The sequence below is a fragment of the Myxine glutinosa genome, chromosome 7 (assembly GCF_964187855.1).
Source record: "Myxine glutinosa chromosome 7, kmMyxGlut1.1, whole genome shotgun sequence".
NCBI lineage: Eukaryota > Metazoa > Chordata > Myxini > Myxiniformes > Myxinidae > Myxine > Myxine glutinosa.
Genome location: NC_136267.1, coordinates 28280385 through 28303531, shown reverse-complemented (window position 1 = coordinate 28303531; position 23147 = coordinate 28280385). Strand labels below are relative to the sequence as shown.

General features: G+C 50.0%; 1 protein-coding gene and 1 long non-coding RNA gene across 2 annotated transcripts in view; one reads left to right on the top strand and one right to left on the bottom strand.

Moving 5' to 3' along the window:
• LOC144892910 (uncharacterized) overlaps positions 1 to 13047 on the bottom strand; it is a 71153-nt gene extending 58106 nt beyond the window's left edge. Inside the window, exons 1-2 of the long non-coding RNA XR_013624031.1 lie at positions 12451 to 13047; positions 1051 to 1177 (exon numbers count right to left, since the gene is read on the bottom strand). This is a non-coding gene — a long non-coding RNA (uncharacterized LOC144892910). The remainder of the gene's footprint in view (positions 1 to 1050; positions 1178 to 12450) is intronic.
• DTWD2 (DTW motif tRNA-uridine aminocarboxypropyltransferase 2) overlaps positions 12800 to 23147 on the top strand; it is an 89529-nt gene continuing 79181 nt past the window's right edge. Inside the window, exon 1 of the mRNA XM_068121969.2 lies at positions 12800 to 13074. Within this exon, the coding sequence (XP_067978070.1) occupies positions 12800 to 13074 (275 nt within the window). The remainder of the gene's footprint in view (positions 13075 to 23147) is intronic.

Sequence of the window (23147 nt, the reverse complement as noted above, 5' to 3'; positions counted from 1 at the left end):
GTTGGACAAAACATTATGGCACTTTGCGTCATCACAACCAATCAAATTTGCCGCTCAAAGACCCCGCCCATGTAATTATTTGTGAAGACGTCAGTTTATGATGAACTCTATAGTTTTCTACCGAACTTTCATTTTCTATTGTTTTGAGAAGTATTATTATCGGATATATAATTTTGTGTGCTCCTGTCTCACCATGTTCCTGTTGTTGTACTGAACAAGTCTTAGGCATTTGTAAATAGCAACGGCCATTTTGGCAATAAAATACATTCAGTGTGTAGTCAAGTTTGACCTACAAGGTGGCGGATAAACAAAGGCACATGATCTAGTGAGCCACATGACAAACTATATTCCCAGATAGGTTTAAAATAATAAAAATCTGGGGGCACAGAGGTTCCATAAATTCAATGATCTGAGACTTTGTGAAGGGCCAAACTCCTCTGACAATGGCAGCCACGAACTGTCTGAAAATGCATCTCTTATCGAAGAAATGCAAGAAAAAAAAAAGTAGTCATAAAACTTCTTCGCAGAAAGTCATGAATGTTGGTACATGGGGTACTGAAAGATAAGAAGGTATGCTCAGCCACCGAAATAAACAACCCTTGCGACAACTTCAGTGCAAACGCCTCAAATCATGGGAATGGAATCCTGAAATCCTGAAAAATGAATCCTGAAAGGTCCCGGTGATCCTGTCTCGTGAATCATGATACTTGTCGATCGCTTTGCCAACAGCTTGATTTGTGATTATTGAAAATGTGGAATTAAAAATTCGTTTTGTTGAAGGTTAGTGTCGACCTGCATCGAAGGACAGGGAGAACAAGGTATGAGATGAACAAGACGATGATATGTTAACACCTGAAATGTTGGCTTCTTGATTCCCATGGCGGTTGACATACTGCTTGTTGATTTCATCCATTATTAGTACAAAGCGGACGCGGATGAGATTTGCAATTTGAGATGCTTTCTAGTTTACAAATCATTATATTGCGATATTCATGATTGTTTCGTCGTGATCAGATCGCAGGTATAAAAGAAGTGTAGACAACTCTTTACCTGTCTGATAACACATTCTTCTTGCTATCTTATTATCTTCCCCATGCAGGCATGTGACCTTTGATTTGTACGAGGTCGTTTCTGCAGAAATTGCACCGCAGATGAAAGTCTTGTTTGGAGGTGTACCCTGAAAGGCAATGGCTTGATCAGATTTCATGTACAGTATGGTCTCTTACATCTCTACTCATAACAAGGCCTGATTCCTATGGAACTAATATTGCTCCGAACGAGAACCCTAAAAAAAAAATCATGGAGTACAACCGACAGTCCCAAAAGCTGCCATATATATTTTTGTGTTCAGTCGGGTCTTAGTAGTGCGAAAATGCATGATGCCACCCTGGCATTTCAGTACATCATTACTAATTTCCATAAATCCAGTATGGCTGCCAATCTGAGTGTTTTTTTTTTTACTATTTTGGCCAAAATTCTGCCTCATCAACATTTTTGAGTGATTTTAAAGACTAACATGTTTTATTTTGTAAACAATGCATGTGCATACATCTGGAACACAAAGAGACAATGCCTTTTTTCCTTTTTTCTTTTTTTGTATACAAGATCGAGGCTCATGTGAGAGCTAACATTGATCACAAAAAAAAACTGACACATAAAACATATGATAAAGGGAGCAGGAGACAAGATGGGGAGAGAGAGGGAAGCACACAAGTACAACAGCAGAGAACAGGGACATCAGGAGATCTGTGGGAGGGAGAGGGCTTGCGGGAGGATGCACGGGAAGGGGGGGGGGGGGTGGGGTGGGAGAGGTATAAAACACATGGACACTGCTCAGACATCCAGGAAAGAAGTCGGTATTTCAAAAAATGGATCTGGGGTGAATTAATGGGGGTAGAAGAGATCAAGGTTTTGGATGGGGGAAGATAAGAGATGGTGGTGAAGAGCTGTTTTAAAGACCTGGAGGGAGGAGTGGGATTGAAGAGAGTGAGGGAGTTTGTTCCAGAGGCGGGAGAGAAGAGGAATGAAGGAGTGAAGGTGAGCAGAGAATGAGCCTTATTTGCATAAATCCAATACGGCTGCCAATTTGACCTGTTTTACACTATTTTGGCCCTAATTCTGCTTCTAATCAACGTTTTTTAGTGATTCCAAAGACTAAATTACATTTCATTTAAGTGTGTAAGAGTTATATTTCCAGTAAAATTCTTGGAAAGGGCTCCGAGTTCTCATCCTAGGTAAACTAATGCTACTGCTAGTACGACTACACCCTTCACCCACTGCACCATCACCACAGACACCTGACGTTTCTTTTTTTGACAAAGTTATTTTGATGGGGTACTTACTGGCAAATGTGCTTCTGCAGTGCCTGTGATATCTGAGAGAAACATGGCCATCGGCAATGCTGTTGCTCTTGAGACAAGACTTTTTCCCCTGAATATCATCTTATCTTTGGCTGGATGCTGTAAACAGGGAATGGAGTTTTAATGTGTCTGGTGTTAGAGCGGGAAGTTGTCTGTAAAAGTCCAATTGCAAAATATGTATCACTTCAAGTTTAAAACATCAGTTTTGGATTTATTGGCACAAGGACCTTGGAGTTCAAATTCTCCTGTCACATTAATAATAATAATAATAATACTGTTACGGACACGGTTTTTGGATGTTATTTTACCGAGCGGTGGTGTATTTAACCGCGTCCGAACAGTTACTCCCCGATTAGAACCCGATTCCACCCGAACGTTGACTAATCGCGCTACAGATATTCAATTGGGAAACCTCTAAAGCGACCGAAAGAGAAGAAGAGAGAAGAAAGACAGAGTTTGGAGGAAGAACAGATTTATTATACACACACAAGCAATATTTTAGAGCGACCAATATTATTTACAGCAATAGATGGAAAAGAGCAGTCACACAGTGCATTGTTAACTTATCCTATTTCATTTACTTAATCCCCAAGACAAACGAGTAGGACAGGACGTTCACACTCACACGGTGGATATTGCAGGCAGGTAATGGCTCGAGGTTGATTGCTTGAGAGGAAGGCAAGGTCGGAGGCAGCAGCTTTCAACCCCTCGCGGTTTTGGCGGGAAAACCTCCGTCGCGTATCCGCGGCCGTCACGCGCTGGCTCGGCACACCTGCTCCTCTTCCTGGGGTGGAGCCGTCTCCCTCCGTTCAGCGCGTCTCTCCAACGACAGGGGATATTGCAGGCAGGTAGGTAGGGCTTGCGGTGGATTGCGCTCCTCTTCCAGGTCATCCCCCAGCGTATCTCTCAAGGCCTCTCCTTGGTGCAGCCTCGTTGCTCCTCTCCAGCTCATCTCCAGTCATCTTTTAAAGCAGTCCCTTACAGTCGCTTTTATCACCTCGGCCGAAATCAAGCCGCCGGCTCCGAGGGCACGCCTACCGGGTCGATCACCGCGGTGTTGATTGGCTGTTAGGGCCGGTTCACTCCTTCCCTCTTCTGACGAGGTGGAGACACGCCTTTCTTCTCCAACCTTACCTCGTGGCCAATGGTGGTTGAAGAGAAAAACCGACCAAAATGCGGAAGGCAAATGGAAGGGAGGTTTTGGGGAAATTGAATAGGGCCTACGCTTCTTTTGTTTGATACAATGCAAAGTCAATCTGGTGGAAAACACATACTTAGCCTACATGGAATAAGGAAATACACTATTTAAAAGATATATCGTGACCTGCGTGTATGTTCTATGAAATTAATTAGGAGGACGGCTGCGACCATTATTTACATTACCAGGATGTTACCATACCAAAACCATACTCTTCACATCCGTTACCCTTCCTCCAAAATTGTTACACTCCTCAAAACCCGTTACACTTCTCAAAACCCGTTACACTGCACCCTCCTTTCTTCAGGCACGTCCTCGGGCCTACTAGACTTAACTGAGTGTGACATGTAGGTGTAATTCCCTCTACAATTAACCTGACCCTGAGTGTGACAATTTTAAAACACAAATAAGTATGTCCCCCTATTGCATTGCATCCTGTCTAACAGACTCAAGCCCACAGCTAACCGAATTACGGAATTATTCTGAAACTATACATTTACGGTGGGGAGCATTATTTACAATGACGTGATTTCTTATTTACAACGCAACCCAGGACCTGTGTGTTTTTTTCTTTTCTTTTTAGGGAACAAGAGAAAGAAATTCCTGTTGGGAGGGAGGAGACAGCACGCATTGCATCGATGCACCAGTACCAATACCACCAAAGCACCCAAAAGCACCCAAAAGCACCACAAAGCACCACTCGGTGCGCAGTCACCATGGTTCATAATAAACACAACAAAACAACTGGTGGTGGTCTTCTCCTTGTCTGCTGGGCCGATGTTCTTCCTGACGTCTTCTGGCTTCATGCGGCCTATTTGGACATAATAAAAAGCACAACTTGTGTTCGTTTTTTATTATTATTTAGGGCCTCAGGGGCCAACTAAGGGTGGTCCACCTGTTTGGCATAGGTGCCACCTTACCGAGGTCCGCAAGCAAGATTCCCTGGCCACTATGGCCGGTCTCCAACAGAGGTGCTCTGCCCCAGAACCTGGGGTCCATCAAGTGGTACTTGGCCGCCGAACAGCGGTCCATGAAGTGGTACATCAACGCAATGCGTGCTGGTTCTGGGAATCTCGGGCGCACAATGGCCACCTCACGCACGCTCCCCTCGGCACCCAATGGCGCACAGGTCATGTGGGAGACAAAAGAAAGACAATTGAGCGAGGGGTAAGGTCACAAGGGTACACGTCAAACAAGGCAATGCAAGGTGAAATGCGTACGGAGGGCGAAGTGAGAAAGCTCGTCCCTACCGTACGTCACCCCCCTGTCACCTACACTACCCTTGCTCTTACCCCATATTTACAAAATCTACCCATTTACAAATTCGTCACTACTGTCACGTCTTCCCCATATTTCCCTTATACCAAATTCGTCACCACAATCCCTCTACTTCAAAATTTGCCATCATCAATTCATCATCAATCCTCAAAAGGAGGGAGAGATGGAATTACGCACAATGTCACACCCACGTCATGATGCGTCTCACAACCCAAACATTTGCACAGTAAAAAATAATCAAACATGGCATGGTGTGGAGTACCTGTCACCTCAGGTGAGTGGATGCAGATGGTGTGAGGAGATCCTTCATCCTACCTATCCTCTAAATGATTTTAACACACTTTACACTACCCGGGGTCTTTCCCTGCCAATCCATTGGCAATCTTACTCTATGTGGTTTTAAAAACCAATTCCCATTGACCAAACTGTGGTGCTTCTCAATTTGGGGTCTCACTCCCCCGATTCATCTCCCTGTGCCCTCGCACAATTTCTGGGCTGCGACGTGTAGCTCTCCCAGCAGGTCTACCCACCTGCACACCTCCACCACTGTAGTTGCCACCCGAGCTTACCTGCTCCTCACCCTAACCTAACTAACTGGGGAAGACCCCTCTTGGATCTGTCACCCCACTGGTGCCCTCTGGCACTGGGCTACCCGGGTCCGTCCTCCGGATCCTCGGGCCCCATCCACAACAACTACTACCGGCTCCCAGAGCCCACCTGCGGCCTCACCTGGCCGACATCCTCACAGTGGTGGAGTGCCCAAACCAACTACACACACTAACAGGCTACACGCCCAGCCATTTCCACAACACTAATGCACCCATCCAAAGACCATTCTTCCACTCGCACCACAGATGCCAATATCCAACCACAATTTACCTATACCCTCTACCTAACACTTACACTACCCGCCCCGGGTATCCGTGATGGGGGTCCACTCTTCCCCCATTCACACCTTCGCACCATCCACTCCACTCCACAATTTCCACCATACTCACTCCACGACCATCCATTCCAATACTCCATACCATTTATTCCATACACCTGTCTTTCATTCACCTGTCGTTGCACACCTGTGCAATCATACCTGGTGCCACCTGCACCCTCCTTTCTTCCTGGACCATTTGGTCAACACAACACGCAATCACCACTACTCCCTCATACACTGCTCCACACACCTGTTCAGTTGCACACCTGTGCAATCACACCTGTTCCATTCTCACCTGTTCAATCCTCACACACACGGCATCATCTCAGCTAACTACTCCCCTCTGAAACTTGCGCTTCCCAGTCGTCCCTTTAAACTATTGCGCTCCCACGTCATTATCAACCACACTAATCTACCTGCGTCCCCACTACAGGTATCAGTCACTAACTAAACTTAACGTTACCTAATGTCATCTTCGCTAGATCCCTACACACCATATCCTAACCCACCCGGGCTAGTTTTCCACTGCCATACACCCCCTAAGCTAGTGCTCCTTTGCCCCCACTGTGAGGGATGGTGGATTTGCCATCCCACCACCTCGGGGGTCTCTCACTACCAATTTCGCTCGTCCAAATTCCAACAATTCAAAAATTTTCCATTTACTGCCAATTCTATTCACTTTTCTAAATTTCGTTTTAAATCACTATCACTATCACCATCACCCGTCTACTTATTACATCCTCTCGGTGCGCCAATTCACATCTACAGCCCGGCTTCGTACAGCCGAGCAGTGAACGCGGGTCGTTTTGTGCCAGCGGCTGGATACGTCCCGCATTCGGGGCAGGGACGGAGGCTTACCCGGGCCGAGATCCCATGCACCACTTCGGCGTGGAGCCATCCAATGTCCCGATCTCGACCTGCCGGCACGTCTCAATAGAAAGTGGTCGCCATGACGACCCTTCCTATCGAGCTGCCCGCTCCGCCTTGTGGAGCCCGGACGCGGCCGCTCCACGCGAGGCCCAGCGTGGATCGCGCACGGCGGTCCTTTCGAACCCGCCGTGGCTCGGATCTCCGCTGGTTCTCGCGGCACGCGAAGCCCGGCACGCACCGAGGGCCCGATCCGGCTAAAAGTCGACCTAACCTTTAACCCGGTTACCGTCGACGCTTCACCTGCAGGCTTACATGCATACGCTACCTCTTTCTTGCTCATACATGCAGCCGTTCCCATTCTCCTCGTACCTTTTCTTTCACACCTCGGTACACTCACTCCGCTCACCGACTTGGTCACACACCTGACCACCGAACACTTTGGCACACATTCGTTGCTCGCACACCTCACCAATACACCGCTTCGCGCCCCCTCCTCGGTCACCTCCTCTGTGACAATCACAGGTGTGCCCTCATTCGCACACCCAACCACGTGCCTCACCACCAACTCAAATGTGCCTTCCCACACACGCTCTACCATTCCAGGTGTGCATCCTTCCATCCCAGGTGTACATCCTCGCTCACCTGTCACAACCAGCTCACTCTCCTTGTCACTCTCACTACTCTCACCTCCACTCTCGGTCGCGCACTCACCCTTACTTTCGACGGCACACTCTTTCCTCATGCACCCGTCCGTTACACACCTTTCTCGCGCACACTCTCCCGTTACACCCTCTGTAACACTCACCACAGGCGTACACTTCCTCGTTACATCCTCTGTAACACTCACCACAGGTGTACACTTCCTCGTTACATCCTCTGTAACACTCACCACAGGTGTACACTCTCTCGTTACTTCCTCCGTAACACTCACCACAGGTGTACACTCTTTCGTTACTTCCTCCGTAACACTCACCACACCGCGCTTCCATGTACCCCCTCGCACACGCGCTTCGACCGGCTCACTCCTGACGGCACACTCACTCCTCGGCGTGCACTTTTTCCTCACACACCCCATGGTCGGACATTCTCGCACACCTCTTTTTTCGCACACCTGTCCTGTCACACACTTCACCAACGGCCTTTCACGAACACCCGGATCCAAACCAATCCCCAAGCCGACTGAAGCTTTCCTCACATCATGTACATTGCCACTCACCTCCGTACTTCGTCTCCGCACCTTCTTTGCCACCTGCAAACTCTTTATTTGGTTAGTGAGCATCACATCATGATTTGAACACAGACCTTGTACACATTCCATCACCTCCTCCTGGATTTCTCTTTTAGTTTCTGTTCGTCCCTTCTTAATTTCACTCACCTTTTCTCCCACTTCCTCTAATTTTTGTTTAACCTCTTTTATTTCTCGGTGCGTCCCCTCAAGTTCGTCCTCTAAGGCTACCGTGACCGTCTCTATGTGCATCCTCACCTGCCGGTCCTTTGTCTCCATTATCTCTGTCACCTCCTCCACCCTCATTGTCAGTTCCTCCCGTACCATCTGACATTGCCTCTGCGTCGCTATTAATTCGTTTTTAATTTCTTTTTGTGTCGCCTTTAACCCTCCTATGATTGCTGTGTTCTTTTCCACTTGGTCCGTTAGTTCCTTTTGTCCCACTGTCAGCTGTTCTACTCCTTTCGTCAGATCTTCTATTCCCCCCTGTAACTTTGCCGTATTATTTCTCACCTCTTTCTCTATACGCTTTTCGCCTCGCTTTACCTCCTCGCGCAGCCCCGAGACCTCCTCACTCATCCCTCTTCGTATTTCCTCCATCTGGTTCCCCATCTGTTCGATTTCCCGGGCGGATTGTTCCCCCATTTCCCGCAATTTGTCCTCCATCCTATTTTCTAACCCCATTAACCCATTTTTCACCCCCTCTAACTGATTCTCTTGAGCGGCCATTCTGTTTTCTACCCCCATTAACCCATTTTTCACCCCTTCTATCCCGTTGTCTAACCCCCCAAATTTCTTGTCTAACTCCTCAAAATTATTGTCTAACTTCCCAAATTTAGCTTCTAGCCGTTCCCCCATTTCCCCCATTTTGCCCCCCATTGCCCCCATTTGGCCCTCTAATCGCTCACTATTAGCCCTCGCTTCGTCCCTCATTTTGTCCATAAGGGCCCCGATTTGTAGCAACAAAAGGTTTGAATCCACCAGGGGCGCTACCACGGTCGCGGGCGTGGCAAAATTTGGTGCCGCTACACCCACGTGCGCGAGGACGCCATTTTGCGCGTCTGACACCCCCTCAACCGCCTCCTCATTGCTCTCCTCCTCCCTTTCTTCCACATACATTTCCCCTGGTTCCTGGGTTACCCCTAACCCGTCTATCTCCCCCACCGACATCCGATCGCCTTGATTGTCCATGGCGCGATCTCAAAATTCGGGTTTTATAAAACAACACAATTTCGTCCGCTTTATAATTTTGAGCGCGTGCAGCGCGCTCCGGGTCGATCTCACTCCCCGACACCAATTGTTACTCTAATAGTACAATTGGTGTTCCAAAATTTGGGCCTAACAAATTTAGTCCCAGGTTCGAATCCAACTCCTCGACACCAATTGTTACAGTACTAACACAATTGGTGTCCACAATTTGGGCTAAATAAATTTAGTCCCAGGTTCGAATCCAACTCCTCGACACCAATTGTTACAGTACTAACACAATTGGTGTCCACAATTTGGGCTAAATAAATTTAGTCCCAGGTTCGAATCCCACCTCCTGACTACCAATTGTTACGGACACGGTTTTTGGATGTTATTTTACCGAGCGGTGGTGTATTTAACCGCGTCCGAACAGTTACTCCCCGATTAGAACCCGATTCCACCCGAACGTTGACTAATCGCGCTACAGATATTCAATTGGGAAACCTCTAAAGCGACCGAAAGAGAAGAAGAGAGAAGAAAGACAGAGTTTGGAGGAAGAACAGATTTATTATACACACACAAGCAATATTTTAGAGCGACCAATATTATTTACAGCAATAGATGGAAAAGAGCAGTCACACAGTGCATTGTTAACTTATCCTATTTCATTTACTTAATCCCCAAGACAAACGAGTAGGACAGGACGTTCACACTCACACGGTGGATATTGCAGGCAGGTAATGGCTCGAGGTTGATTGGTTGAGAGGAAGGCAAGGTCGGAGGCAGCAGCTTTCAACCCCTCGCGGTTTTGGCGGGAAAACCTCCGTCGCGTATCCGCGGCCGTCACGCGCTGGCTCGGCACACCTGCTCCTCTTCCTGGGGTGGAGCCGTCTCCCTCCGTTCAGCGCGTCTCTCCAACGACAGGGGATATTGCAGGCAGGTAGGTAGGGCTTGCGGTGGATTGCGCTCCTCTTCCAGGTCATCCCCCAGCGTATCTCTCAAGGCCTCTCCTTGGTGCAGCCTCGTTGCTCCTCTCCAGCTCATCTCCAGTCATCTTTTAAAGCAGTCCCTTACAGTCGCTTTTATCACCTCGGCCGAAATCAAGCCGCCGGCTCCGAGGGCACGCCTACCGGGTCGATCACCGCGGTGTTGATTGGCTGTTAGGGCCGGTTCACTCCTTCCCTCTTCTGACGAGGTGGAGACACGCCTTTCTTCTCCAACCTTACCTCGTGGCCAATGGTGGTTGAAGAGAAAAACCGACCAAAATGCGGAAGGCAAATGGAAGGGAGGTTTTGGGGAAATTGAATAGGGCCTACGCTTCTTTTGTTTGATACAATGCAAAGTCAATCTAGTGGAAAACACATACTTAGCCTACATGGAATAAGGAAATACACTATTTAAAAGATATATCGTGACCTGCGTGTATGTTCTATGAAATTAATTAGGAGGACGGCTGCGACCATTATTTACATTACCAGGATGTTACCATACCAAAACCATACTCTTCACATCCGTTACCCTTCCTCCAAAATTGTTACACTCCTCAAAACCCGTTACACTTCTCAAAACCCGTTACACTTCTCAAAATCGTTACAATACTAATAGCTTTCTGATGCATTACATATGTCTGCCAAGCTGTGATGCAAAAAATACACAATACCGTAGCTTAGATTATCATAAGCATATAAAATAAAAGCTAATAGTCTTTGAAACCACTCAAAAATGTTGATTAGAAGCAGAATTATGGCCAAAATCCTCTCTATCTCTTTGCTGATGGCTCCACTATCTGCCGCTCCATTCCTCATTCCTCAGATCGGCAGTCTGCAGCCTCCTCACTCTCTGCAGACCTGGACAAAATCACAGACTTGTCAAACAAGTGGAACATGTCTTTCAATCCTGACAAATCTCACACTCTTACTATGTCTCTCCGAAAGGACCGATTGGAAAACCCTCCCATCTACTTTCTCAACAATCCTCTCTAAGAAGTTCTGTCGCTCAAGCTTTTGGGTCTCACTATCTGCCATGATCTTTCCTGGGAAAACCACATTTCAAATCTGGCCTCCAAAGCCAGTCGCCGACTGGGCATCCTCCGTCGTGCGAAGTCCTTCCTTGGCACACCTGAGCTCCTCACCACATACAAGGCTTTCATCCGCAGCTCAATGGAATACTGTTCCCCCCTCTGGGCCGGTGCTCCTGCGTCACACCTAGCTCGGCTTCACACTGTTGAAACCAAAGCTTTCAGAATCATTGGAATCTCCTGCGATGAAGTTAACTCCGAGGGCCTTTCACTCACTCACCGCAGGCAGGTTGGTCGTCTTTCTGTCTTCTACCGACTCCTCTCCGGCCTTGCTCCCCCAGCTCTGTCCCCCCAATATTCTTTCAGGTCGCACAAGATCTGCCTGCAACCTTCTTATGGTTAAACTGCTAAAATCTAGGCTCTGCTCACCTTCACTCTTTCATTCCCCTTTTCTCCCGCCTCTGGAACAAACTCCCCCACTCCCTTCAATCCCACTCCTCCCTCCAGGTCTTTAAAACAGCTGCTCACCACCATCTCTTATCTTCCCCCATCCAAATCCTTGATCTTTTCTACCCCTGCTAATTCACCCCAGATACACTTTTTTTTTTGGAAATTCCACCTTCTTTCCTGGAAGTCCTTGCAGTGTTCATATGTTTTATACCTATCCCACCTCTCCCCAAGCCCTCCCCCTCCCACATTTCTCCCAATGTCCCTGCTCTCAAATGTTGTGTTTGTGTCCTTCCCTCTCTCTCCCCATCTTGTCTACCGCTCCCCTTATTTTGTGTTTTCTGTGTCAGTTTGACTTTTTGTGTGATTAATGTTCGCTCTTTCACGAGCCTCGATCTTGTATACAAAAAAAAAATACAAAAAAAATAGTGAAAACCCAGTCAGATTGGCAGCCATATTGAATTTATGCAAATGAAGCATTCTTCCTTTGTGTTCCAGACTTATGCACATGTTTTGTTCATACATAATAAAATATTTGTCTTTGAAATCACTCAAAATGTGGATTAGAATCAGAATTATGGCCAAAATAGTGAAAACCTGGTCAGATTGGCAGCCATATTGGATTTATGTAAATTAGTAATGACGTAATTACGTACTGTGATGGCATTGCGCATTTTCGCATCCTGTGACCCGATTGAACACAAAAACACATTTATGGCTGATTTTTGTACCGCCAGTTGCACCGCCTTGAAAAATATAGTACTTTGGTTTGGGCCTCGTTTGAATCACTCGTTATGAGAATGAAGTACTTATTGATTACTGTCGATTATAAAACCGTGCGCAGCATTATTAATTTTAAAACGAAGTAAATTAATTATTGTCATTCAGATGAAATCGTCGGATCCGGGGGTGGTTGTAAATAAAACAAGATTATCTCACCGCAGTTATTTCCACTTTTCTTTCAGCTGAAATATTCACCTCACCGCTCTTCTTCTTCCTCTTACACTTTACATCCTTCGAGGTTCTTCTTCGCCCTCTCAATCTCTTCTTCATTCGCGGTTCTTCTTCTTCCTCCACTATATGCGATTATACGACGGCAGGGGGAGAATCTGAGTTCAGTCTGTTCTTGTGAATCTCCTTTGAGAGAAGAGGTTAATGGTTCAGGGAGGAAGTCAGAGGGATATGAAAGAAATGTAGACAGACAGGTGGGCCCAGCGTGCTGTGGTGAGAGTTGGGGTTTAACGGGAGGAAAGGTAGTTGGAGACGAGCGAGGTGCACGGCCACACGTATGGACGAAGGATTTTGGGGACGGAGGAGTGGTGGTGGTGGTGGTGCTGCGGGTTGGGAAGGTGAGAGGGGAAGTAAAGAGGATGAGGCCTGCACGTTGAAGGAAACTTCGGAAGAAGATTCGATATCGAGTGAAAAATGCGATGAAGAGGAAAGCGAGGCTGAGGAAGAGAGAGATTATGAGGACGCTTTCGGCCAAAATGGCCTTTGTGCTTTGGCACGGTTGGCAAAAGTGGCTGAACCTCCATCTAAGAGACCCAGCTGCCTTCGGTGCAGGTGAGGTAAGATATTAGACATGGTCCTTCTTCACGAAAATGAGTAATTTTATTTGTATCGTTTTAAAAAATCTTGGGAAGCATGAGTTTGAAAGTTGCGTGAGCCGGAAGTACGTCATCGCGCTGAGCGAGATGGAGGGAAGGACCATCTGAGCTTATGTACTGTATTCAACTCATTATATCGGTTATTCAAAACCATTTGTTTATTCACCTTTTGGGCTCAAATTTGAATTGCGTCTTTGAAGTAGCATTGCATTCAATAGATATATATATATATATATATATATATATATATATATATATATATATATATATATATATATATATATATATATATATATATATATATATATATATATATATATATATATAATATGTATATATATATATGTATATATATATATGTATATATATATATGTATATATATATATATGTGTATATATATATATATATATATATATATATATATATATATATATATATATATATAATATCTATCTATAATTCCAGCAATCTCTGTGTGTGTGTGTGTATGTCTGTGTCGCTTTGGCTTTGCGAATGGACCAAACCATTTCATGGACCAAACCATTTCATGTAAATAGAGGGGGGGGGGGGGATTGTCACCGTACTCGCACCCACGTACCCACGTACCCACGTACGGGCATTGCACCCACGTACGGGCATGCCCTAGTCTATCTATAATTCCAGTAATCTCTGTGTGTATGTATGTCTGTATGTTTGTCTGTGACCGCTGTTTCTCGACAACCACGGGTCCGATATACTTGAAACTTGCCAGGTATATTGCTGGGGACCCGAGGATGTGCCTTTTCAAGGTTTCATATTAATCGGAGAAGTAGTTACCGAGCTATGGCGATTTCTTTACCAAACTCCGCAAGCCGTTCGCTTTGGACCAAACCATTTCATGTAAATAGAGGGGGGGGATTGTCACCGTACTCGCAAGCCGTTCGCTTTGGACCAAACCATTCCATGTAAATAGAGGGGGGGGGGGGGTATTGTCACCGTACTCGCAAGCCGTTCGCTTTGGACCAAACCATTTCATGTAAATAGAGGGGGGGGATTGTCACCGTACTCGCAAGCCGTCCGCTTTGGCTTTGCGAATGGACCAAACCATTTCATGTAAATAGAGGGGGGGGATATAATTTTAGATATATATATAGTACGGGCATGCCCTAGTAATATTAAAGCGCGGTGCTGCGCGCGCGACTTGCTACCAAGGAGGAAGCGGACAACGCGGTTAAACAAAAGGGTCTTTCTTCACAAGAGGTCACTGTAGCACTGGCGCGCTCCGGGCTGCGCGCCCGGTGTATATCCTGAGGCCACGCCTACCCCTCGGGCGTGGCCGCCGCCCACTTGGTGCGCAGAATGATGTCACCACGCCAGTGGGCTTTCGTGTCCGCCACACGCGCCCCCCCAGAATTCCCGTGCACCTGGAGGGCCAGTTTGCGGGGCAAACGGATGACCCGGCCGAAGCGCCCTCTGGCGACCGGCGGCGTCCGGGGTGCAGGGATGCCAGCTGGGATGCCCCCGGCTGTACCCGGGATGGGTGCCGGACCGGGGGGCGGTGTGCCGTCGGTGCTGGGCGGTGCCGGGGGTCCGCCCACCGGGGGGCGGCCCCGACGCGGGGGCCGAGCCACCGGCGGTAGGTGGTCCACGTCGAGGTGGGCCGGCTTGAGTCGATCCACCGAGACGTGGTCGGGAGTACCGCCGATGTCCAAGGTGAAGTATTTCACCCCGGTCTCCAGCACGCGGAAAGGCCCGTCGTACGGGGGCCGCAGTTGTGTCCGGTGGGCGTCGTGCTGGACGAAGACATACTCCGCGGTGCGAAGCTCCGGGGCGACGTGCGTGGGTGGGTGCCCGTGGTGCGCCGTCGGCACCGGGGTGAACCTCCGGGCGGTCTCCTGCAGCTGCAGAGCGCTCCTGCGCCGCGGACCAAGGTGCCGTGGGGTCGGGGAGGAACTCGCCCGGCACCCGCAGCGGTTGTCCAAAGACCAACTCCGCCGCGGATGCGCGCAGGTCCTCCTTGGGCGCCGTCCGGAGGCCCAGCAGGACCCAGGAGAGCCTGTCGACCCAGCCGCCATCGCGGAGGGTGGCCCGGAGCGCGGCCTTCAACGAGCGGTGGAACCGCTCGCACAGGCCGTTGGCCTGGGGGTGGTAGGCCGTTGTTCGGTGCAGCTGGACCCCGAGCCCCCGCGCGACCGCAGCCCAGAGCTCCGAGGTGAACTGGGGGCCGCGGTCGGACGAGATGTCCGAGGGGGCACCGAACCGGGCGACCCAGGTGGCGATGAACGCCTGCGCGACGTCTGCCGCCGTCGTCGCCGCCAAAGGCACGGCCTCCGGCCACCGGGTGGTGCGGTCCACCACGGTAAGGACATGGGTGAAACCCCGCGAGGGGGGCAGAGGTCCCACCAGGTCCACGTGCACGTGGTCGAACCTACGTGCCGGCACCGTAAACGGAGCCAATGGGGCCTGGGTATGCCGGTGCACCTTCGCGCGCTGGCACGCGAGGCACGTCCTGGTCCAGCCGCGGACGGCCTTCCCGAGGCCATGCCAGACAAACTTGTCGGCGACCAACCTCTGGGAGGCCTTCGTGCCTGGGTGGGACAGGCCGTGGATGGCGTCAAAAACCTGGCGCTGCCAGCCTGCGGGCACGATGGGCCGAGGGAGATGTCGCAAACGAGGGCCGTGCCCGCGCCGTCGAAGGGCACCTCGGTGACGCGGAGGCCCGTGACGGCGGTCCGCAGGGCCTGGACCCCGGGGTCGGCGGCCTGGTCCACCGCCATCCGGGCATAGTCGATGCCAAGGTGGATTGCGTGGGCGACGGCCCGGGAAAGGCAATCGGCCACCGGGTTGTCCTTTCCCGCGACGTGCCGGATGTCTGTCGTGTACTCGGACACGGCCGCGAAGTGATGCTGTTGCCGGGCCGACCACGGCTCGGCGACCTTGCCCATTGCGAAAACCAGCGGCTTGTGGTCGACGAAGGCCGTGAACGCACGGCCCTCGAGCAGATGGCGAAAGTGCCTGACCGCCAGGTGAAGCCCAAGCAACCAACTCGCGGTCGAAGGTACTGTAACGGCGTTCGGGCGGGCGAAGCTGCCGGCTGAAGAACGCCAGCGGTTGCCAGGCACCACGCACCCATTGCTCGTACACCGCGTAGTCCGAGGCGTCGGAGGTGAGGGCGATCGGTGCATCGGGCGCCGGGTGCGCAAGCATGGTGGCGTTGGCCAAGGCGAGCTTCGCACCCGAGAACGCCACGTCCATCTGCTCTGTCCAGGTAACGTCACCTTTGCCCGGCTTCCCTCGAAGGGCCTCGTGTAAGGGGCGCAGGAGCTGGGCGATGCGGGGCAGGAACCGATGGTAAAAGTTTACCATGCCCAGGAACTCTTGGAGCCCCTTGATCGTGCGGGGGCGCGGAAACCCCTTCACCGCCTCCACCTTGGCCGGTAGGGGGACGGCCCCGTGCCTGGTGACACGGTGCCCCATAAAGTCGATGCCGGTGACGCCGAACCGGCACTTGGCGGGGTTCACGATGAGGCCATGCTGGCCCATGCGTTCGAAGAGCGTGCGGAGGTGATGAAGGTGCTCTTCACGGGACGCGCTGGCGACGCGTCGCGTCGTCGCGACGAGGATGTCGTCCAGGTAGACGTAGAAAAAATCCAAGCCGTGCAAGACGCTGTCCATTAGGCGCTGGAACACCTGAGCCGCATTTTCCAAACCGAAGGGCATCCGAAGAAATTTGAAATGCCCGAATGGCGTGATGACAGCCGTCTTCGGGATGTCCTCCGGCCTGACAGGGACCTGATGGTAGCCGCGTACGAGGTCCACCTTTGAAAAGAAGGACATCCCCGCCAACCGGGCAGAGAAGTCCTGGATGTGGGGGATGGGGTAGCGGTCGGGGGTGGTGGTGTCGTTGAGGCGCCGGTAGTCCCCGCACGGTCACCATCCCCTGCCGGGCTTGGGCACGATGTGGAGCGGGGACGCCCACGCGCTCTCGGAGCGCCGCACGATGCCGAGCCGCTCCAGCGTAGCGAACTCCGCTTTAGCTACGGCGAGCTTCGTCGGCTCGAGGCGGCGTGCCCGGGCGTAGACCGGTGGCCCGGCGGTGGGGATGTGCCCCGTGTTTGACGGCCCCCGCCGAGAAAGTGGGCCGCGTGAGGGCCGGGAAACCCGCGAGGAGGCGGGCGAATTCGTCCGCTGCCGGAAGCGTACAGATGTACCTGGCCGGAACTGAACCGCTCAGCAAGCCGCTCGATGAGCCGCTCTGTGAGCTGCTCAATGAGCCGGGCAGCGCGCACGCGAGCGAGCTGAACGTCTCAGCCTGGACAAGCCTTCTGCGCTTTACATCCACCAGTAATCCATTAGCACATAAGAAGTCCGCGCCGAGCAGTGCCAAGGGCACGTCGGCCGTAACGAACGACCAACGGAAAACCTGCCCTCCGAACCGCAGAGAGAGACAGCGTTTTCCGTACGTGCGTATAGACGTACCATTGGCCGCAAGCAGCGCGGGACCTCGGCCCGCGGTTTGCTTGTCGGACGTACCGGCAGGAACGACACTCACCTGCGCTCCCGTGTCGCACAGGTAACGGCGCCCGGACAAGGTGTCCATTATGTACAGGAGGCTGTTCGAATTGCCGACGCTCAAAGCCGCCACCGAGCGTCGGCTCGCCCGTTTCCCGACCTGCCGAATGAGCACGGCGGGCGACATTGCCGAGCCTCGTGGCCGAACCTAGCGTGGAAATGGCACCAGGTTTGCGGCGAAGCCGGAGGCCGCGGTTTCCGCGGTGGTGGTGGGCAGGGCGTGGCGGCCGCCACGAGGCGCCCCTCGGAGCAGGGGTGGGCACCCGCAGGAGGTTCTGACTCGGGAGCCGCTACGGCCGCACCGAAACTCGCCTGCATGTCCAAAGCCGCGTAGTACTTGTCGGCCTCGGCCGCGAACGCACGGGGTTCCGTCGTCGCGGAACCGGCCAACGCGAGGCGGACTCGTGCTGGCAGCTGGCGTCGAAATAACGCCCGGAATAGAGCGTTCGGGGTTTCGTCGCCCATGAGCGACAGCATATGGTCCATTCGGACCGACGGTCGCGTGTCACCGAGCTCGGGGATGTCCAAGAGGCAATCGGCCCGTGCGTCCACTGTGAGGCCGAACGTGGCGAGGAGGAGGCGCTTGATCGCCTCGTACTTGTCGTGGGCCGGTGGGTTCCTCAGGACCGACACGACGCGGACGGCCGCGCCGGCCCCGAGGGAGGCGACCACGTGGCAGTAGCGTGTCTCATCCGCCGTGATGCATCGAAGCCTGAACTAGGCTTCGGCCTGCAGGAACCAGATCTCCGCCTGAGCTTCCCAGAACTCGGGGAGCTTCATTGCTACCGCGTTGGTTGCCATGTCGGGTGGTCAGCGACGGCTGACCAGAACATCGGAGGTCACCAATTAAAGTGCGGTGCTACGCGCGCTTACTTGCTACCAAGGAGGAAGTGGACAACGCGGTTAAACAAAAGGGTCTTTATTCACAACAGGTCACTGTAGCACTGGCGCGCTCCGGGCTGCGCGCCCGGTGTATATCCTGAGGCCTACCCCTCGGGCGTGGCCGCCGCCCACTTGGTGCGCGGAATGATGTCACCACGCCAGTGGGCTTTCGTGTCCGCCACAATATATATATATATATATATATATATATATATATATACATATATATACATATATATATATATATATATATATATATATATATATATATATATATATATACACACACACAGTGATCCCTCGTTTATCGCGGGGGGTTCGAAAATCCGCGAAGTAGCGACCATATTTTTATTTTATTATTTATATATATTTTAAAGCTTTATGACCCTCCCCACACTCCTATTAACCTTTCCCACACTCTTATTAACCTTTCCCATACTCTTATAAACACTTCCTATACTCTTAAACACTTTTTACACTCTTAAACATACGTAATTTTAACAACATATAAAATTCTAATGGGTACTCACCATTGAAGATACTGTAGCGACCCATGGGTTCCCCAAGCAAGACCAGCATCAGAATCTCCTTGCTCCAGCCGGTGACGTCACCGGCGGGGATCCGCGGCGCAAGAGTGGCTGGTCACGTGACCACCAAAGCGTGTCGCGCGTGCGGGTATAATCAGCTACACCTGTTGATCACGTGACCACCGAAGCACGCTACGCTTGAGAGGCGTGGCTTTCGGTTTCGGTTTCTGGTTGTGCTTTATAATGCAGCCCGATAAATGGGCTTTTCAGTGTTCCCGAGTTGGTTTTGAGAATAAATATCTTCTCGGACGAGTTTGTGTCTTGCCCGTCATTTCGTCCGTATCAAGCAAGAGCCCCGGCTCTTCAATACTACAACTTGCGTGATGAAGATGATGATGAATTAGCTGTGCAGTACTGATGACGATGAAGGTGATGACGATGATGAATGTACTGCACAGCCAGAAAGAGCATTACAGTTACCCATTACGTGGGTAACTAGCGCAAGTGGAAGCTGCCGCATCTGCGTTTTCCATACGCACGACTCTTTGTCTCTCCTTCTACTGTACACTATGTACAGTATTTTATTTCTTGTAATGTGTTTTAATAACTGTATTTTTCTTATTTTTTTACGTTTTTTTATTTTTTAGGCTAGAAAATGCTTATTTTACCACAAAAATATTTAAAGTAATAGTATATAAAAATACATTTATACCGCAAAATCCCGCGATATAGCGAAAAATCCGCGATATAATTTTACATATACTAGCGAGAAAAACCCGCGATGTACCGAAGCCGCGAAAAGTGAACCGCGATATAGCGAGGGACGACTGTATATATATATATTTATTGTGGTTTTTAGAACCCTCCACTTTGTAAATATCTGTAATATTCCCTTATAAATAATCCCCTGTAAATATTCCCATTTTTTGGGGTAAAGGTCAAAGGTCGCACCCTAGTTAGGCCACGAGCAACACGTAGCACATCATAGGCTTCTTTAGTTTTTTCATTAGTATGTGTTTCAGGTAAGGATCTGTTTCCAATAGTTGAATCTGCGTTGTATTAATCAAATAACCTAGGCCCCTTCTCAAATTCCCATTCCATTCATATTGCGGCGTAATCTGCCCTCCAAATCATATTGCGATACTCTACCAGCCGCAGCCGCCTCAGCGGTCGCTGCCTTTGAGCTGAAGCTAGCCCCAAGCCGCCATAAGCCACGTGGCAGAGTGGGAGAAGAAGGGAGGAGCGGCCAGGAACATAGGCGTGGCCCCATCAACACGTCATGAGGGGAGGTACCGATGAACCCTCACGACCAATCCGAGGCGTGTTCACCGGTAGGCGGAGCAAAGCGGACACGGCCTGATACGCGAGGCTTGTAATAAAAGCGCGAGCGCGAAGCCCTTTTGCGCAGATGCGGGGGAGATGATCGGCAGAGAGGAGAGAAGATCGGCAGATGATCGGCAAACTTGAGGGAACAGCGCAGAGGCGGCGAATGTTAAGAACATTGCACGGAGGATCGCTTGGGACGATCGTTTTGATACGAACTGCCGTTGGTTTTGAGAGCGTTCGGCACGCTATACGTACACAGATTCCAGCCCCTCGCATATGTAAGGTCCGGTCGCGCGCCAACGATACGCGAAGCTGCCTGCCGTTCTTCGCCCGCGGACCCGGAGCCTGGACGGATCCCATCGCCTGGAACCATCTGCCTGGACCTTCCTCCCCTACCAGCTACCATTCCGTGTGAGTGTCTGTTTGTCCTGGGGTCGTGATAAGTTAAGACTGTTTAGATAAGCTTGCCCTATGTCCTTTTATTAACTTCTTCTTGTATATTCCCTTCTTTCGTTTCCTCTTTTAGTGTAGTAAATAAACCATATTTGTTCTTCCTTCACCCTTCTTATTCTTTGGTTCCTCTCATCCGATCGGTTGCGTCCTGTCCCAAATTGAGTACCTGTGGCACGATTTGGCCAACCGCTTTAAATCTGGTTTAGTCCTTTTGTTAACGGCTCGGATCGTGGATTGCTAAACCGCTCGGCAATTACCATCACATCTACGGTTCGAGCAGGGACTCATCTCCCTGCTTTGCGGAGAGATTGGTGAAGGTATTTGGGAAACCTTTGACCAATCACCCTAGCCAATCTCACCCCGCAAAGGAGCGGGATAGTTCCAGGACCGGAGACGGCCAGCTTAACAAGACAAGGGGATTAACCCCCCCCCCCCCCCCCCCCTAGCTAACAGGAGTGCCGTACTTCGAGATCCCTAACAATATATATATCCAAATACAATTTCAGTTCTCCAGCTTTCAATGAGCGCACGTAATGACGTCACTGCCATGACGTACGCTCTGCCTGTCAAACTCTCAAGCTCATACCATCAGTGGTGAAATTGAATAGTAACTGGTATATAATCGAAAGATTTTCAGTCATGAGTGTATTAGTCAGGTTCAGTATGTCCAGATTTAAAGTTTCGTTGGATTTTTTGGGGGATTTGGAAAACTATATATTTTTGGAAACTATATTGTGTCGTCAGTCAGAAAACCAATGTTGCTATTTGCACAGACTCCTGTATGGCGGCCATCTTGGATTTTCAAAATTGCCGCCGTAGAACTAATTTTTCTCAATATCTCAGCTTCTAAATAACATAGAGCTTTGAATCTAACGGCTAAACATACATTTTCAAGGGCCCTGAATCCAATGGTAGCAAGTTCGATAAGCTAGACATGACCATAGAGCTCCTATGTGGCGGCCATCTTGGATTTTTCAAACTGGCCGCCGTAAAATTGATGTTTCTCAATATCTCAGCTTCTAAACAACATAAAGCTTTGATTCTAACGGCTAAACATACATTTTCAAGGGCCCCGAATCCAATGGTAACAAGTTCGATAAGCTAGACATGACCATAGAGCTCCTATATGGCGGCCATCTTGGATTTTTCAGAACTGATGTTTCTCAATATCTCAGCTTCTAAACAACATAAAGTTTTGATTCTAACAGCTAAACATACATTTTCAAGGGCCCCGAATCCAATGGTAACAAGTTCGATACGCTAGACATGACCATAGAGCTCCTATGTGGAGCTCCGATACATCGTAGACATGTATGACCTAAGAACCAATCACCCTAGGACCTGGGAAGAACTCGGAGCTGGCAATCTATCAGTAACCAAGAATGACATCCCGTTTGTATCCATTGGACCAGATCATGCATGTGAACATCTGAACAAGCTGATGAAGATTCACTCTGGACTGATTGGCATCTCTAACAATGCCAATGCTAGACAGAGATTCTTCATGGTTACACCAGAATTATCACGCCTGTCAAAAGACTTCAAGAGTCAGTTTGGCCTGGAAGGTGACAAGATCACAGAACATCATGACCTTGGTCCAAGTGCAGTCAAGAGGGAGCATGAAGCAATCGACAAGATCAAGGCTGCGATACTGAGTCACGGGAATCCATTTGACACTGAAGGTGACAAGCTGCACAATGTGATAACGAATGCTTACATCCCAGACGAGTATGTACCACAGATCTTGAACATTGATGTCACTGGTCAGAAGTTGTATGAAGACTACGTGTCGGAGCGTATCAATGAAGATGTTAGCCTCTGGGCACCAGTCAAGAAGGAGAACAACAAGATGTTCACGTCTGGGAACAAGAGAACCACAGTGAAACAGAGACAGGACTGTGGATCTGAAGGAGACTAAGGAACTGTACGGAAGGCTCATGGTCCTTGCCAAGTCAAACAGAGACGTCAACCAGAAATATGCCATCGGAAATTACGAGTTCACTGTGACACCAAGAGCACTGTTCGCTCCAGATGGGACAATTCTTCCATGCACTGAGAAGTCGAAGTTAATTCATCTCCTCGACAAGTTAGCAAGAGCAGAAATTCACCCCGAAGATCAGCAGCAGACACCAGCTGCAAGTGTTCTATAAGAAGATCCAATGGACACAAGAACTATGGCATCCACATCTAGTAAACCTACAAGTCGGAAGATTGCACTGGTGGATGGGATGGTGCTTGTGCATAAGCTGACAAAGAAACCAGCCACTGTAGTGAAAGTCAACGATCTGG